Source organism: Sceloporus undulatus, chromosome 6 (assembly GCF_019175285.1).
Source record: "Sceloporus undulatus isolate JIND9_A2432 ecotype Alabama chromosome 6, SceUnd_v1.1, whole genome shotgun sequence".
NCBI classification, from domain to species: domain Eukaryota; kingdom Metazoa; phylum Chordata; class Lepidosauria; order Squamata; family Phrynosomatidae; genus Sceloporus; species Sceloporus undulatus.
The window spans coordinates 95,697,876-95,714,547 of record NC_056527.1 but is presented as its reverse complement, the minus strand read 5'-3'; the positions used below and the strand labels follow the sequence as shown (position 1 = coordinate 95,714,547).

The following is a 16,672-nucleotide window of genomic DNA, read 5'->3' as shown; positions in this document are numbered from 1 at the left end:
ATAAAGTGTATGATGCTGTACAACTGATTAGCAGACTGCCCCATCATTCCAGTTTTATGGCAAATGGGTACAAATGCACTGGGATAACTCACAAACAATCAGTTCACTTTATTTTTTTTAAAAAACATGTTATATTTAACACAATTATATGGCATATTAAAGTCTCAATATTTAACTGCTGCCTGATCTGCACTGATTTCCCCCTCATTTTCATACCTGTGTATCACCTTTATACACTCTTGTCATATTTCTGGTAACAATCCTCCTGTGTGCATACATACACATAGACTGGGAGTAGATGGAGAATTGTGCATATTCTCTGCAGAACAGGAGAGTTTTGAAAAACATCTACAGAGACAGAAGGCTGTGCCAGAGTTAGCTGGGGCAAGGCCTACCATCTCCAAACCTACATACTTCTGGAGCATTAACCCTACTTTGAACTTAAAATTTAGCTCCTACTCTGTCCCCTGAGATACTTACCATTCACTTCCTGTATCTCCAGGTCAGGAGAAGCCATGTAATATTTGTCACACAATAGCTTGGCCATGTCATAAGCATCTGTAACAAACAGAAGGAAGAAAGGTACAAACCTTGGGTTATCAGAGAGAACATAATGTGCCTCCCTTCTTGAGAGAGGCTAGCTTCCTGTACTTTATGAAGCAAGGACTTTGGCTGTACATTTTTATAAATTTAGTAGGAGCTGCTAGAAAGAGTGACAAGTCCTCTTTCCTTCCACACACCATCCTCCTGAACAACTGAAGACGTTTCTGCTTCTTTGAGTTTTCTTTCTATTCATGTTCATAGTAGTTCTTGGTCTGCAGAGTTAAAGTGAAGGACACTCTGGCCTACTGCATTGGCCCCAAGACCAAAGGCCATTGGAAGGCTGCCCCCACATTCCAGGAAGAGAAGCAAGACACAAGATCCAGGCCAGCCCTTCCATTAAGGAGTGGAAAACAACCACCTCAGAAAGCAGATCCTCAGTATCATAAAAGGCCAGCAAAATTATTATGCATTTCTTTTTTTTAATTGCAAATTACAGAGACAGGCATTTCAGGAATGGCGGGTGCATTCTACCAAATTAAGTTGGCTGGCTTTTGGTACTATGCAACCTAAGGCGAGTGATATGATTTGCTGTTTCACCTCAGATAGCAAAATGTCTCTGCTAACTCTGCTAAGGAGGGCTATGTACAAATAGTTTCCTAGCTGAAAAGGGTGAACTAAGACACACAGAGAGAAAGAAAATAAGAGAGAATCGGAGAGAATGAGTGAGACTGAGAGGGAGAAAGAAGAATTCAGAAATGCTATTGTTTGGATTACAACTCCCAGCATTCACGCAGTTTCTGGGAGTGTGAAAGAGAACTGTTCAAAGCTCTGAAAGAGACTGTGTGGAATTCTGTTCCCTCTTCCATAGCAAGTGCTAAAGAGAAAATCACCAGCCTTCCCCTCCACTACTACCACCAAGGAATGAGCTACATTATATTCCTCTTGTGCTGGTAGACAGGCAGAATGAGAATTCATTACATGCATTCTTATGTTTACTGCTACAATGCTACCAAGGAAGTGACTCTGTTGTATTTTTACTTTATTTCATAAGAGGCTGAAAGCAACTGGATAATGTATATTTCCTTGTCAAAGAGGAAATGCAAGGAATTGGGAAATTTCTTTTTGGACAATTCTTAGAATTCATCAGCCAATATTGGCCACCAGGATTTTGGAATTTGATAGAGTAACTTTTCCAAGGTATCTGCATTTTGTTCTTGACAAGTAGGAAATTCTTGAAAAAGAAGTGTATTGTTAAGCAATGGTGGTGCCTCATTTAAGGAATGCCCTTCCTTGGAGGACCAATTACACCAACATTTTTTTCCAGTGCTAAGTCAAGATATAGTTTTATGCAACTATAATGTACATTTTGTGGTCTTATTTACTTTTAAGCCTCATGATTTTAAAACTACTTTAGCCTTTTAAAACTACTTCAACTGTTTGAGATGTTTAATGTGGTTTTATCTTATCTTTTTAAAATTATTTCTTGAGCTTTTTAATTTTGCTGCATCCTTCTGGGGGCATTCTCTCCAAACATGGAACCTCGTACCAAAGTCAGTTCAAAGAACAGTGCAAAAGCACAGAGAGAAGCCAAAGACAGGATACTGAAGAAGTCCACTGACCTCTAATCACATCTGATACATTGCAGTTGGGATCAATGCTGCCAATGTGCTTGGGATGGGCTGGGTTGGTACTGCCATCAAAAAGTAAGGCTGCAGAAAAACAAAGCAACAAATGAAGTGGGGGGGGGAGACAGGCCAAGTCTTCCCCAACATGGTTTCTGGATTTGCCCATTTCCTTCAGTTCAGTAAACCAGTCTTCTGTATTTTAACAGTAAAACTTTATTTCAGTAACCAAAGAGGTTGACAGAAATGTCCCTACCCTGTAGGTTTGTGGATTTTTCTCTCATTCATCCATAAATCAAAACATTCCTGCCTTCACTCTCACTCACCTCCTGCCCCTCACACACTTCTCTTACCAGCTTCTAACAAGACTATCCTTGGTAACTATCATTAGAAGTATTCTCTTCCATACCAGTCCATTACTCAACCAGCTAATTATTTTTCCCTGTACAATCAGTCCTCCATATCCATATATTTGTCACCCATGGATTTTAGCATCTACATCTTGAAAGTATTTTTAAAATATATAATTGAAAAAAGAAAACCTTGATTTTGCCATTTTTTAGATGGGACACCATCTTACTATGCCATTGTATCTAATGGAACTTGAGCATCCATGGATTTTGGTATCCACAAGAGGTCCTGGAACCAAACTTCAGTGGATACCAAAGGTCCACTGTACAAACACTACATATCCCGTCCCCGTTCTTGCTATATCATGTTTGTATTATTGCTAACATATCTGTAGTCAAATCCAGCTATTCTGTAAAATCAAGCATAAATGACAGCATAACCAAAGAAAGGAGAAACAGCAAACAATAGAAGGGTAAGACAAAGTGTAACTCACTGTGTTGGTTAAGCAGCATGCGGATAGAGATGCGGCTAAGGTAGAAGCGGTCCAGGAAGTACTGGATGTTCTGGTTGGAGACAGGGTCATCCCCATAAGCCTCTTTGTACTCAATCACCCCCTGCGCCATGGTGGGGACCACATCGTTGTGACGGTTACGGATTGTGACCAGGGCATTGGTGAAACTGAAAAAGGAGATGGACCTTCAGTAAAAATTATCAAGTGGTAGTGTGATAAATTAAGTTCCTCTCTCCCACCAAAACCTTCCTTCCTAGAATATGAGTACATCCTAGAGCAAAAGTCATGTCATGCCTAGACATGGCCAAGGATAGGTGGGATATGACAGCTTCCTTAGTACTAACCAGAGGGGATCTCTTGCCCGTCAATCAGCTCCATGCCTCATCTCTTTACAAAAGGTTTGGCCACACGCACCCCCCTCAATTTCTGCCACAACAAAATCAGCATTTCACTTTGAACTATGCTAAAACAAAGTGCATACTCCCTCTATGCCTCATGTACAAATCTGTACAAGTCTTGATGACGTGTTATATTGCTTGTAAGCAAAGTGTATAAGGAGCATCCTTATTTTGGATGCAAATGTGAATTAAAGGTAAAACACAGCCTTTTCTGCCACAAATGGAATGAGGGAAGGGTAGTATAGCCCCAATCCCCAAAGGCTGGTCTACAGTGTTTTACAATGTACACACAGGAATCACATGAAGGATGTATGATCACATCACCTCTGGCAATTCATAGGTTACCCTCCTTCTACAGGAATAACACTGATTGCAAAATCTCATTTTGGACTACTAGCTATGAAGTCAAGATAAGATTCTTCCACTTTGTGGACTCCCTGTTCTCTTGGCCAAACCTGCAAGCTGCTTTTGTAACATGAGTTCTATGAAAGATTTTCCTGATAAATAAAGCCTTAGCTACTTAATTCTGAGTTTTCAATTTCCTTTTTAAAAGCAACCAACTGTTTCTGAAACTCTCTGCTGGGTTCTCAAATAAACATTCTCAATTGGAAACTGGAGCTGATTAAATTCCTTTTGCCTAGCTTGAGGATGGTCTGACTCACTTATGGATTATTTGGTGTACCTGATTTCATAGAAATAAAAGGGAGTTCTGTGAAAGGAACCTGCTTTTCTCCAGAAGTATAAGCCACATATTCAGGGTAAGGGTCATTAATGTGGCTTATGAAGACACTAGCTTGAAATAGGCAATAAAGGGCATCTGAAAGTCTGCCCTACCAAGCAGTGCTGCAAATTCAGACTCCTTGTTTGTCACAGTTAAGCAGCAGATTATTTGGCTGCAAGGAAAACCAACATGTGCCAAGTTTTCCTCACATGCCATGGATGCAAATCTCATGCTCTTCATCAGCAAATCATACACCTAAGAGTACTTATGGAAAAAATGTGTATAGCAATTCTTTCTCCACCGTCGATATGGCAATCCAGCAATTTTACATTAAACAAAGTGTGCAAGGAGTATGTGCCTTGTTTTTAAGATGAACTGAACCTCCAGTGAATTGGAACATTACTCAGTTTAACAACAAATGTTTGATCATAGAATCATAGAAATGTGTGCTCAAGTTCTGAGGTAAAATGAGGAAGGGGAGACTGCTACTGTTGGAGCAGCAAATTCAATATGGGGCACAAAAATGGGTATGGGGGCTGCATGTGGCCTGCGATGTTGCCCACACAATAAATAGTGAAGGTCCCAGTTCAAGTGCTTTCTTTAATAACAGTAGGGCTCTTAACATGGGAGTGAGGAAGCTAGGACTGGAGAAAACCACCTTGCCTATCTAGCATCCAGCTAGTAACTGGAGACCCACAGCAAGCACTGGGCAGAAGCAGTGGTTTTCAGGCCCAGAAGGCAACCATCTGCATTCTTCTGCATGACATGTCTTCAGAGGTGACACATGAAGAAATCTGGAAAGGATCACCTGCTGACTTATCTGATATGGCCTTAGCTGTGAAGTGCAGATGTGAGTAAGGTAGATAGGGGCTTAAAATCATTGTTCTCACTCAGTTATTTCTGTGCATCTCCAATTACTAATTGTACCTGAGTTCTACTCTCATTTCAGGATCTCAATAGGTCTCTCTAATTATCATCTATGGATGGGCCAGAAAGAACACAGAAGCAATCTGCCCTGGCTCACTCTTCTGCCCTGATACCAGCTGCTGGGCCTGTTGAACATCAATCAAACTAAAGCATAACATCTAAAGTAATTTTCAAAGATAGCTTCAGCTTAACAGTCAACTCTGTTCAAAGTGGGAAGAGTCAAGCAAATACCATACTCTAACTGATGCACTATGAGCATCCTCCATGCAGAAAACATGCATGGAGACTTCAAAGATACTGTGTACTCAGATACTCACTCATGCCTTACAACCAGAGTTCCTGCAACCCAAACTCACTTTCCCAATGTCCCGGTGTCCTCAGGATCCTTATCCAGGAACACCATCATATCCAGCAAGCTCTGCACATACCTGGTGGAAGAAACAAAGGAGTAGAATGTGAAAGCTGGCTTGACTCCAGCACTTTTGTCTTTCCTTAGGACTGACACAATACAACTGTTTAAGACAATTTCTTACACTGGGAATAATTCAGTACAGGATGACTCTCCTTTATCCAAAATACTTGGGACCAGAGGTGTTTTGAATTTTGAGTATTTTTGGATTTTGGAATACTTGTATTTGCATATACATATATAATGAGGTATCTTTGACATGATACCCAGGTCTAAACATATTCATTTATGTTTCATTCATACTTTATACATATAGCCTGAAGATAATTTTATACAATATTTTTAAATAATTTGTGTACAGTGAATCATCAGAAAGCAAAGGTGTCAATATTTCAGACACCCATGAAAAAAGTTTTGTTTTTTGAAATATTTCAGATTTCAGAATTCTGGATAAGAGAGACTCAACCTGTAATCTATATCAGAACTGCATTTTTCCAGCTTTACATTTGTGAAGTACCTTGGGCATTATTGAAAACAGAAAGAAAGTATAAGTGCACAGCTCCTTCCCCATCATTAGGGCTATCACTTAACCACAGAGAGAGTGGTTGTTTTGGGGGCTGCAAAGTCAGAAGCTCCACTGAGCACAGTGAGGTATACCCCTGAATAAAAAGCAAAGGGTTGTATTGTTGGTTGATTAAAACTACACAACACTGGCAGCAACTCACAATCTGATGCACCTTTCAAGGCTACCCTGCAGTGGCAAAAATCTTGACAGTACCAAGGAGTGCAACACTGGATGCATGACGAGTGGATCCAAGAGATTTTGGATCTGTCAAACCCAAACATTTTTAGTTTCCTGCATATATCCTACCTCAAGAGTAGTGGTGGAAGCATGGTCCCATTCCAAAAGCAATTCCCTGTCACTGACATACGAAGTGGTGATCCCTTTATCACAGATTCTCCCTCTCCTGTGATCAAAAGGACAGCTCTATTTCGAAACACCAACTATCCAATATATTGTTTGTTAAGCATACTGTTTTTTACAGAGGAAAAGGATTTTAAATCAAACAAACCTACCCATTCAACACTGTGTTATACTAATCAAAACATATGGTGACATAGAGTGATCATACGTTTTTCATAAGGTCGCCATAGGTCAAAGCCAACTTCATGGCACATTAAAAAAAACAATTAACAACAACCAATGAAAAAGGTGGAGGAGGATGCAAGTGGCCATGTGTTATTGGAAGCTAGAAAGACCAGAGAGCTTACATGTTGAGAAGGAGAAGAGATCATTGTGGTTGATGCTGAAGTGGGAGAGATCACAATTATGCTTGTTTGGAGGTTGGGTTGGGATTGTTTTCTTTCTGGCACTGCTTGAAAGAATAGTCAGATCCAGATCTCCTGTGCTACGACAGGAGAACATTTTAGAGTTCCTTTGGTATCAAATTTTGTTCACTGCAAGGCAAACATAACACTGGCTTGTCTTTTAAGTTAAATTAAACTTAAGGAAGTTCACAAAAGGAAAGCTTCCTGTTGCCTCCTCTCCCTTCATTGTCCCAACTTCTGTGAACATAGAAACTTTCTCTAGAGGTCTGGAGGGGGCTCTTCTCAACAACAATGGATGAAGCATGGAGGACCAGGGGTGGAGGGAGAGAAGGAAGGAAATTAAAATGGTAGGCAGCGGCACACTTGATCTGACTGGTGCAACACTTGGCTTCACAGTCCACACTAGTACAAAACCGGGTTGTCCTGCCTGTCCCGTTAGGACAGTTATGAAGGAGAACAAGGCTTCTGGATAACAAGTTTCAAAACAACTGGAACATTGCTGGGTCAAGCAAGTACTGAAGAAAGCAGAAGGATGTTGCAGCAGGCAGGTTGAAACCAGAGCAGCCGTGCTGCCCAACAACAAGAACAACAACACAAATTAATAGGTAGAACAGCAAGTGCCAGAAATATAGACCTTCCCAGAATGTAACTCATCCAGGGTTCCCTCAAATCTGGCTGCATCTCTGCTCACGGTTAAGAACAACAAGAACAACCCTGACATGAAGGAGAAAGAGGGAAGCCGAGGCCAAGAAGCTTATGTCATCCAGGAAAAAAATCACCAGTGTTGAGGCAATTTTGCTTTTCAAAAAATATTTTGTAATTTATTTCTTTATAAAAATAAGCAGAGACTGCTTTGAATGCCTGGTAGACAGCATACCTTCCAAGTGTCCCAACTGGCAGGGCCAGTCCTATTTAATCCTCTGCTGTCCCACTTTTTAAGCTGTTTTTAAAATGTCCTGGTTTCTTTCTCCTGTTCTCATTTTCTCATTATCTGGAACTTACCTCAATTACTACAAACTGAGTTTAAAGTGCAAAAACAGTTTGCACTCACTGTAACTCATGGGGGGGGGGGAGGAGAGGGAGTGGAAACTTCTCTTTCTCAGGCAAAAGCATAGTACTTTAGCATCTCCTAGCTTGCATATTCTTCATTAATAACTTTGGCCATTTTGACCACATTCTGATTTTGCTTGGCCACATGTATCCCAGTGTTCATATGTGAAATGTTGGGAGAATATGAGACAGGTAGTGCCTTAATGGAAATAAGCAAATTTTAAAAGTTAGTTTCATAATGTCAAAAGATTGTGTGTTTGTGTGAAAATATGCTTGTCAGGATCAGATTATACACTGGCATCACCAACTCTCTGGTGTTGGCTCTCAAAAGTCAAGTACTTGCCTTCAGGTTGCCTGCTGACCTATGACATCTTCATAAATTTAACAGAGTTTTGTTAAGCAAAGAATATTCAGAGATGCTTTTGCAGGTTCCTTCCTCTTAAATATAGTCCATGTGTATGTATGTGCCTTCATGTTGTCTGTTACGGTGACCCTGTGAATTTCACAGGGTTTTCTTAGGCAAGGAACACTTAGAGGCGGTTTTGTATCCCTTGCCTTAAAAAACACAGTGAAATTCATGGAGTATCATGCACCTGGCTGTTTCCCTTCCAAGTACTAACCAGGCCTGACCCTGCTGAGCTCCTGAGATTAGATGGAATCTGGTGCCTTCAGGAAATGTAGGATCTCAAACACACCATAAATATGATATCAAAGTGGGTAAAGCATTTCTGGAATGCAAACTGCTGTATGTGACTCCACTCTTAGATGAAGGAATTGAGATTCAATCAATCTACCAACCTCTAGAAATCTTGGATGACAAACTCCATCATCCCTAAGGCTAGGTGAGGGAATGTGGGCAGTGACAAAATGTTTCAGGATCTATAACTGCAGGGTACAAAAGGGTCAATGGACAACTGCTTTTGTGCAGGTTTCAAAGGTGGAACAGGTTTCAAAGCCAGCTACTGGAAGGATGTGGGAGGGGGGCTTTTAAACAATTAACTTGGCTTGGTGACTTGCCAATTCACTTGACCACAGGAACTGTGGTTCTTCTGTGCATTTCCTATGCTTGTGTTTCTCCAGCAACTGTAAAGGGACGTGGAAGGCCAAGAGAACAGGAAGATCTGAAGTGAAGCAAATAAATGCCAGCCAGTCAAGCTGCTTTGCCCAAAGTAAACTAGTTCCTTAAAGGGCTATACCTTATTTCTTCTTTTATTTCCTGCTCATGTTCATACCAGGAGGCAATAAGACTAGCGCCTCCAGCTTAACAGTGCCTGTTATCCAGATCCATGATTAAAACAGTCAAAAGTGAGAGAGAAAGGGGAGAAGAACAAGAAGCTGAGTTTCACAAATAGAGATGTTAAATGGGACAGGGGTTGTGTGTCCCTTTTGTTCAGCCAGAAAGAGCCGGCTTCCCTACGGACTGGGAGTGTGGCATTCAGACAACAGTATGTCCCCAGTCAACCGGGAAGCTGCATGGCCAACTGCATGTGTGGCAGATCCATGGTGTTTTGGTGGCGTAGCGTTTACATAAGCAGCACCAAAGAAACGTTGAAAAAACTCATGGCGGCAAAGGTGCCCTTTCCCTGGCGCAAAAAGGAGCGGCTTTTTGCTGCTCCTTTTTGCACCTGGAAAAGGCCAGGTTGGGGGCGTGGCATGTGGTTGCTGTGGCCCCAACCCTGTGAGCAAGGGGGGGGCAGCCAGCCGCTCCTTACCCACCATCTGTATTGCCCCTGAGTTTCCTATATAGCACAGCCAATGGTGAGGAATCTTGGGAGATAAAGTCAAGGCATTTTGAAAGTACAGGTTGAGTCTCCCTTATCAGGACTTCTGAAATCCAAAATATTCCAAAAAACAAAACATGGACAGCGGATAGAGTGGCAAAATTATTCAAAAATATTGTTTAAATTATCTTTAGGCTACGTGCATAAGTTGTATGTGAAACATCAACAAATGTTGTGTTAAGAATTGGGTCCCATCTCCAAGATATCTCATTATCTTGGAAGAATGACATGCTGGAAGATAACTGACCGCCAAATACACTGTTTGATTTTTAAACATCATTAAAGACGAATCTCTTCTAGCAGGCCTATCCAGATGATTTTTAAATTGGGATTTTTAAATTGCAAATTTTAAACTATGGTACTGGTTTTTATTTGTTCCTTTAAAATCATGTGTACTTTTAACTGATGTGTATGTTTAACTGACGCTGTGTGTTGTATGCTGCATGTTAGGAGCCCTGGTGGCGCAGTGGTTAAATGCCTGTATTGCAGCCACTCACTCAAAACCATAAGGTTGCGAGTTCAATTCCAGTTAATGGGGCTCGAGCTTGACTCAGGCTTACGTCCTTCGGAGGTTGATAAATGAGTACCTAGATTGTTGGGGGCAATTAGCTTACAGTTGTAAACCACTTAGACACTGTTAGTTCAGTATGAAGCAGCATATAAATATAAATGAAGCTGTTTGTTTGTTTAACTGATTGTTGTTACCTGTCTCTATCCATGGGGAGAGGTGACAAAGAGTGGCTTGTGTCCTTCAGTCACCAATCATCATGCTTTCAGTGGGTGATTGGGAGTGAAAGAAATGAGGTTTTAAACAATTCATGCTGCCTAATCTGTCAAATAGCAGGGACATGGGGAAAAGAAGGAGCAAAACGACACAATAAAGTGAAATCCACCATTCAAAGGAAGAGGAAAAAACGTAAGAACTCACCAACTTTGCACCAGCTGAACAGAGGGTGTGCTCAGAACTCGGTCTGGGAGAAGGTTGATTTCCTTCATGATGTTGGCCAGCCGGACAGGAAGTTCTTGGCGGAGGAAAGTGAACGAGGTCTTCTCACAAGCATTGCTGGACCCTAGAAAGAAAATCTTCCCATTAGCTGATGTGACATGTCCGAAGTGAGAGTTATGCCAGCCACATCTCTCCTTCCTAATGGCCAATATTCATTTATAGGAAGGACAATACCCTAGTGACTGTGGCTCCTGGTAAAACAAGGGATGGGAATGTTGATGTTCTATGAAATCACTTCTAACTAGCATAACATGAATCACTGTGAGAACTGTTGAAGGAGATAAGATGATATGCCTGGTAACCCTGTATGAGATGTAAAATGTTCCACTATTTTTGAAGATTAACCTGTAATATCTGAGTTATACAGGTTGAGTCTCCCTTGTCCAAAATTAATTTTGGATTTTATTTATTTATTTATCTTGAATTGTGGAATACCTGTATTTGCATATTCATAATGAGTTATCTTGGAGATGGACTCAAGTCAAACAACTAAAAAAATATTTTTCATATATATCTTTTACACATAGTCTGAAGATAATTTTATACAATATTTTAAAAACAATTTTGTGCATGAAACAAAGGTTGTGTGCATTGAACCATCAGAAAACTAAAGGTGTCACTATTTGAGCCATTCATGAAAAAGTTTTGGTTTTTGGAATATTTCAGATTTCAGAATTTGAGATAAGGAAGGCTCACTCAGCCTGTATTTAAAAAAAATACCTTTACTTCCCCTCCCAAGATTACTCAACATTGGCTGTGCTGTATAGGAACCGCAGTCTGAACAAAAGCAGCCACAAATTACCTGCCCCATTTAATGGTCTTGTCTTTGAGAAACCCAGCTCCTTGTACTGGTGAAACACTGAGTTTCAGCGCTGGGTTGCAGCAGTGTGTCTATATCAAAAATGCAATAAAGCCTGAATTGGGAAGCAAAAGTATTCTATGTGTGCTGATCTTAGTGTAGTGGGTGCATCTGCATACAACAGACAAGGAATATAGCACCTGCCAGTCCCGAAATGAGTGTGTATGAACAGAAAAATAGAGGGGAAAGAAGAAAGCAGATAAGGCTTTTTCACTAGCTCCCTCAGCTGGTTAAGAAAGCAAAGAGATCTACAGTTTTGACCACCAAAATGTTAATCATAAAAATATTTCCTTTTGGAAGTACTTCCCCATAATAATGTGTGCATGTTTTTTTTTGTACTTGCAACATACACCAGGCAAAAATTTCCACAGATCTTTATTTAGCACCACTGTTTTCAAAGCGCATGAGACACGATTATCATGGTCTAGCTAAAGCACTGCGGGAAAAACAGTGGGGAGAGGGAAAATGGGTCTGAAGGAGGTTTAATGCCCTCTGACGCTGAGAAGGATCTCCCAATCAGAACCAGTTGTCCTTCATACCCTTCAAAGGGCATCGTGAAATCCCTCCTCCCAACTCCACTGCACAACTCTAGCAAAGACGACGCAATGCCTTAGCTGCTCAAAAGAGCAGTTCTATTCGCCTTCTGCCAACAGGGATTTAAAACTTGCTTTCCTCCCTGCTCCTTCTCTTTTGACTCCCTGCTTTCTGCTACTCAAAATCTAAGGGAGGAGAGGAGTATTAACTCAGACTGCAAAATCTAGCAGAAAGAGCCTTAGGGGAAACAGGACCTAGCCAGTCTTATCTAATGAATCTGGAGCCAGTGTCTGGTTCCCTGCCTTGTGGACATAGCAGAGCAAAGCTGTGACCTTCCAGAAGTTGCTGGACTTAGCCCTCCACTATCACTGACCACTACTCATCGTGGCTGAGGTTGATGGGAGACACAGTCCAACAGCATCTGGACATCCACAGTTCCCCAACTCATGTGACAGAGGGACACTGTATCCCTTTGCTTCAGACTTGATGAGCTATTTATGGCAACAGAAACAGCTTTAAGTAAAAATGCCGTATCAAGCAGGTCAACTGATGTGAATGATAAAGCTGCAGGCAGTTACTCCTGAACACAGATATATTATTCCCATAGGAAGCCTTGTGTCCCTCTCATCCTTGACCTTGGGTACCAGGGGAGGTTTGTTTACAGACTCCTGCCCTCCAGATTTCTGAATAATCCCCAAGATTCTTGACCGCTGGCCCTGCTGGCTGGAAGCTAAAGTCCAAAACCTACATCAGGAGGTCACAAGGCTGGAAAAAAGTGACCAAAGGTACACATGGTTCACCGGGCTCTTCAGAAACAGGGACAGGTCACTCTGGTGACAGCAGTTATAGTAAAATGCTATTGGATTTCTGTTTCTGCAGCTAGGGTTAAACCAAATGATTGGGTTTGGGGAACAAACTGCCATTTGGAGAATGAAATCGGCATTTTTTGAATGGTTTCATTCATGAAATAAAAAAAGCCAGAGTAATCCCTGAACACAGGCTATGGACTCAGAGCTTAGGAGACTTGCGGCACCACAAATGTTGCTAATCTACAGATCCCATGGGTGAGGCTTCTGGGAACTGTAGTTCAACAACATTTGAAGAACCATGGGTTTCCGCTCTTGGATTAGAAGCATGCAGGGTGGTACGTGGTATCGTGGTTTGAGCACTGGACTATAACTATAAAGACAAGGGTTCAAATCCCCACTCAGGATTCCCTAGCACTGAGCCAAGACAGACTCAAACTCGATTAGTTCTGCAGTGTGTTTTGGGCCAGAGTCATCCTGTGAGGAACATCAGGTTCAGAAAGATTGGCCCAAAGTCCCCTTTGTAGTAGAAATAAACCTTTTCCTTTCTCTCATCTACAACCAACTCTCTAGCTGCCAGATGACTTCCATGCAAAAATATGTAGCGACCTGGGTTCCATCAAAAGGGGGAAGGATTGCAGCAAGTACACAAGAAGGAGCTCACTATACACTTCAAAAACATTCAGAATGTATCATACATGTACTGTACAAAGATTTCCCATGATCTGCTACCTGAGCTGCCTGTGACATCGAGTATAGGGCTTTTTGCATATTGCAAAGCATGTGGTCAGCCATCAAATGCTATCCCCCCCCTTTCCATTTTCTTCAGAGATGAACAGGGAGGAGGAAAGAAACTAGATAGGGCTGTGGAACATTCCTCCATAGATAAATAGGAAATGTTTAGGGAGTCAGATTAAAATGGCACTTGGCATGTTTACCCAGAGAGAAGATCTAAGGTCATAACTCAGTGTATCTGGTTGCAGTGAATACACTGAGTACAATATAGTTAACATATACACCTAGAAACAAAATTTCTCAAAAGACACTGGTCATAGTAATTATCCTATATACATTTACAGTTTATGTTGAATCTTGTATACAGCAGACCTCCATAGCAGCAGATTTTTTATCCACGGATTCAACCATCCACGTTCCAAAAAGGGAATCTTGAGTTCACCATTTTATATAGGGGATACTATTACACTATGCCATTCTATTTAATGGGACTTGAGCATACCCAGATTTTGGTATCCAAGAGGGGTCCTGTAACCAAACCCCAGCAGATACCAAGACCTGCCATACCTATAAGCTTTGTAGAATACATTACACCTACTTGCATTGCACAGCTATTGATAAAATGGACCCCAGCCACAAAAATGAATGCAACAAATGTGTTAGGCTGCAATTCTATATAAGCCCATGTATCTGGTAATCCATCTGCTTTATAGCTTGCTAGATTTTACCTCTGAGTAGACAAACACAGGATCACATCATATAATGGAGACACAGGGGTCCTTTTTCCTTAAAAGATTGATCTTGATGACTCAATATCAACAAACTCTCCATATGCAGGATTACTGCTGGTTTTTAAAAGTGGGATGGAGAACAGAGTTTATTGTTGTTGTGTGTCTTCAGGTTGTTTACAATTAATGGTGACCCTAAGGCAAACCTATTGTGGGGTTTTCTTGACAAGTTTCTTCAGAAGGGGTTTGTCATTGTCATCCTCTGAAGCTGAGAGAGTGTGACTTGCCCAAGGTCACCCAGTGGGTTTCCACAGCTGAGTGTGGATTCGAACCCAGGTTTCCAGAGTCGCTGTCCAATGCTCACACCACTACACCACTATTGTTTGATAATTTTATATTTGGATATATGTATTCGTTGTTTTCACAGTTGTATTTTAACAGCATAACTTGCTTAATTTTGTACAGTTTATATTTTATGACTTTTAGATTGTATGCCATCTGCAGGTTATAGGCTGTTTTGATGATGGCTGTAAAATGCCGTGCAAATTTATGGCGCTATATAAATAAACATTAATAATAATACACCACGCTGCTTCTGAGGGATGAAACAATGGGCATTTCATCTGAATATGGAGAGTAGGTGATGCCTCCTTTTGTTCATTCTTAAAATTTTATTTCAATTTGCATCCTGACTTTCTACACAGAGGTTACTCCGAAAGTACCACAAGGCTGCACCCACTGGGTGACTTAGTCACACTCTCTCAGCCTCAGAGGATGGCAATGGCAAGCCCCCCTCTGAAGAAATCTTGCCAAGAAAATTCTATGATAGGGCCGCCAAAGGTCAAAGCGGATATGAAGGCACACAACAACAACAACAACAACAACAACAACAACAGGGTTTCACTCCACTAAATGCATCCGAGGAAGCAGACTGAAGTCTATGAAAGCTCATGCTGCCAACTTCTTTCTTTCAGTGAGCCTCAAAGGTGCTACAACATCTCTATATACTGAATCTCTCTACTCAAACTGATTCTACAGACTAACAGGGCTATGTCTTTGAATCCTATCACTATGGAAAGCACCAAATTTATCTGACTGGAGTGAGAATCCATCAACCTCTTCAAGAAACTTGCCTAAGTACATACAGATATGTGTCTGTCTCTGGTTTCCACTCCACCAAATGCATCTGAGGAAGTAGACCTAGGAAAGTAGCCTAGGAAAGCTCATGCTGCCAACTTCTTTCTTTCAGTCAGTCCTTCTCACAGGTGCTACAAAACCTCTCTACATACTAACAACAATACAACAGCAGAAAACCCCAGTCTGATTTATTGATTTGACTGTTGGGACTATATGTCTCTGTGGAGACTTGGGTTCGAATACTGCCTCAGCCATAGAAACCCAACCTTGGGCAAAGAGTCACACTCTCTCAGCCTCAGAGGACAGCAATGGTGGCAAACCTCCCTCTCTAAAGAAATTTTGCCGAGAAAACCCTATAATAGGTAAAACAGGATGGCTGTGTAAAGCGATAGGGGCTGGATCCACACTGGGGGACAAATCCAATTTAGTAGCGCTTTAGAGAATCATTGGGGAATACTTGCCTATAGAGGATCATTGGGGAATATTTGTCCATAGGGAAACATTGGGGAATACTTGCTCATAGGGAATAATTGGGGAATAATTGCCCATAGGAGATCATTGAGGAATAATTGCCCATAGGGGATCAATGGGGAATACTTGCCCATAGGGGATCATTGGGAAATACTTGCCCATAGGGGATCATTGGGGAATACTTGTCCATAGGGAAACATTGGGGAATAATTGCCCATAGGGGATCATTGGGGAATAATTGTCCATAGGAGATCATTGGGGAATAATTGCCCATAGGGGATCATTGAGGAATAATTGCCCATAGGGGATCAATGGGGAATACTTGCCCATAGGGGATCATTGGGAAATACTTGCCTATAGAGGATCATTGGGGAATACTTGCCCCATAGGGGATCATTGGGAAATACTTGCCTATAGAGGATCATTGGGGAATACTTGTCCATAGGGAAACACTGGGGAATAATTGTCCATAGGAGATCATTGGGGAATAATTGCCCATAGGGGATCATTGAGGAATAATTGCCCATAGGGGATCATTGAGGAATAATTGCCCATAGGGGATCAATGGGGAATAATTGCCCATAGGGGATCATTGGGGAATAATTGCCCATAGGGGATCATTGGGGAATAACAGCCTATAAAGAACCAGAATTCTCCAATGATTCTCTATAGGCAAGTGAACCGCGGCACTTAAAGCGCTATCAACCGGGATTATTCCCCCAGTGCGGATGCGACCTCCTTCCCTTCCACGCAC

At 41.5% G+C, this 16,672-nt stretch overlaps 1 protein-coding gene across 4 annotated transcripts in view; it reads right to left on the bottom strand.

Annotated features, from left to right (window-relative positions):
* The window catches only part of PDK2 (pyruvate dehydrogenase kinase 2), a 27,748-nt gene that overhangs the window by 10,834 nt on the left and 242 nt on the right, over nucleotides 1–16,672 (bottom strand). For 2 of the 4 annotated variants that reach the window (XM_042472020.1, XM_042472021.1), the window contains exons 2-6: nucleotides 10,571–10,713; nucleotides 5,430–5,501; nucleotides 3,010–3,194; nucleotides 2,163–2,252; nucleotides 481–558 (exon numbers count right to left, since the gene is read on the bottom strand). In XM_042472020.1, coding sequence (XP_042327954.1) covers nucleotides 481–558; nucleotides 2,163–2,252; nucleotides 3,010–3,194; nucleotides 5,430–5,501; nucleotides 10,571–10,713 — 568 coding nt within the window. The remainder of the gene's footprint in view (nucleotides 1–480; nucleotides 559–2,162; nucleotides 2,253–3,009; nucleotides 3,195–5,429; nucleotides 5,502–10,570; nucleotides 10,714–16,672) is intronic. The other 2 variants (XM_042472022.1, XM_042472023.1) reach the window with 1 other exon arrangement.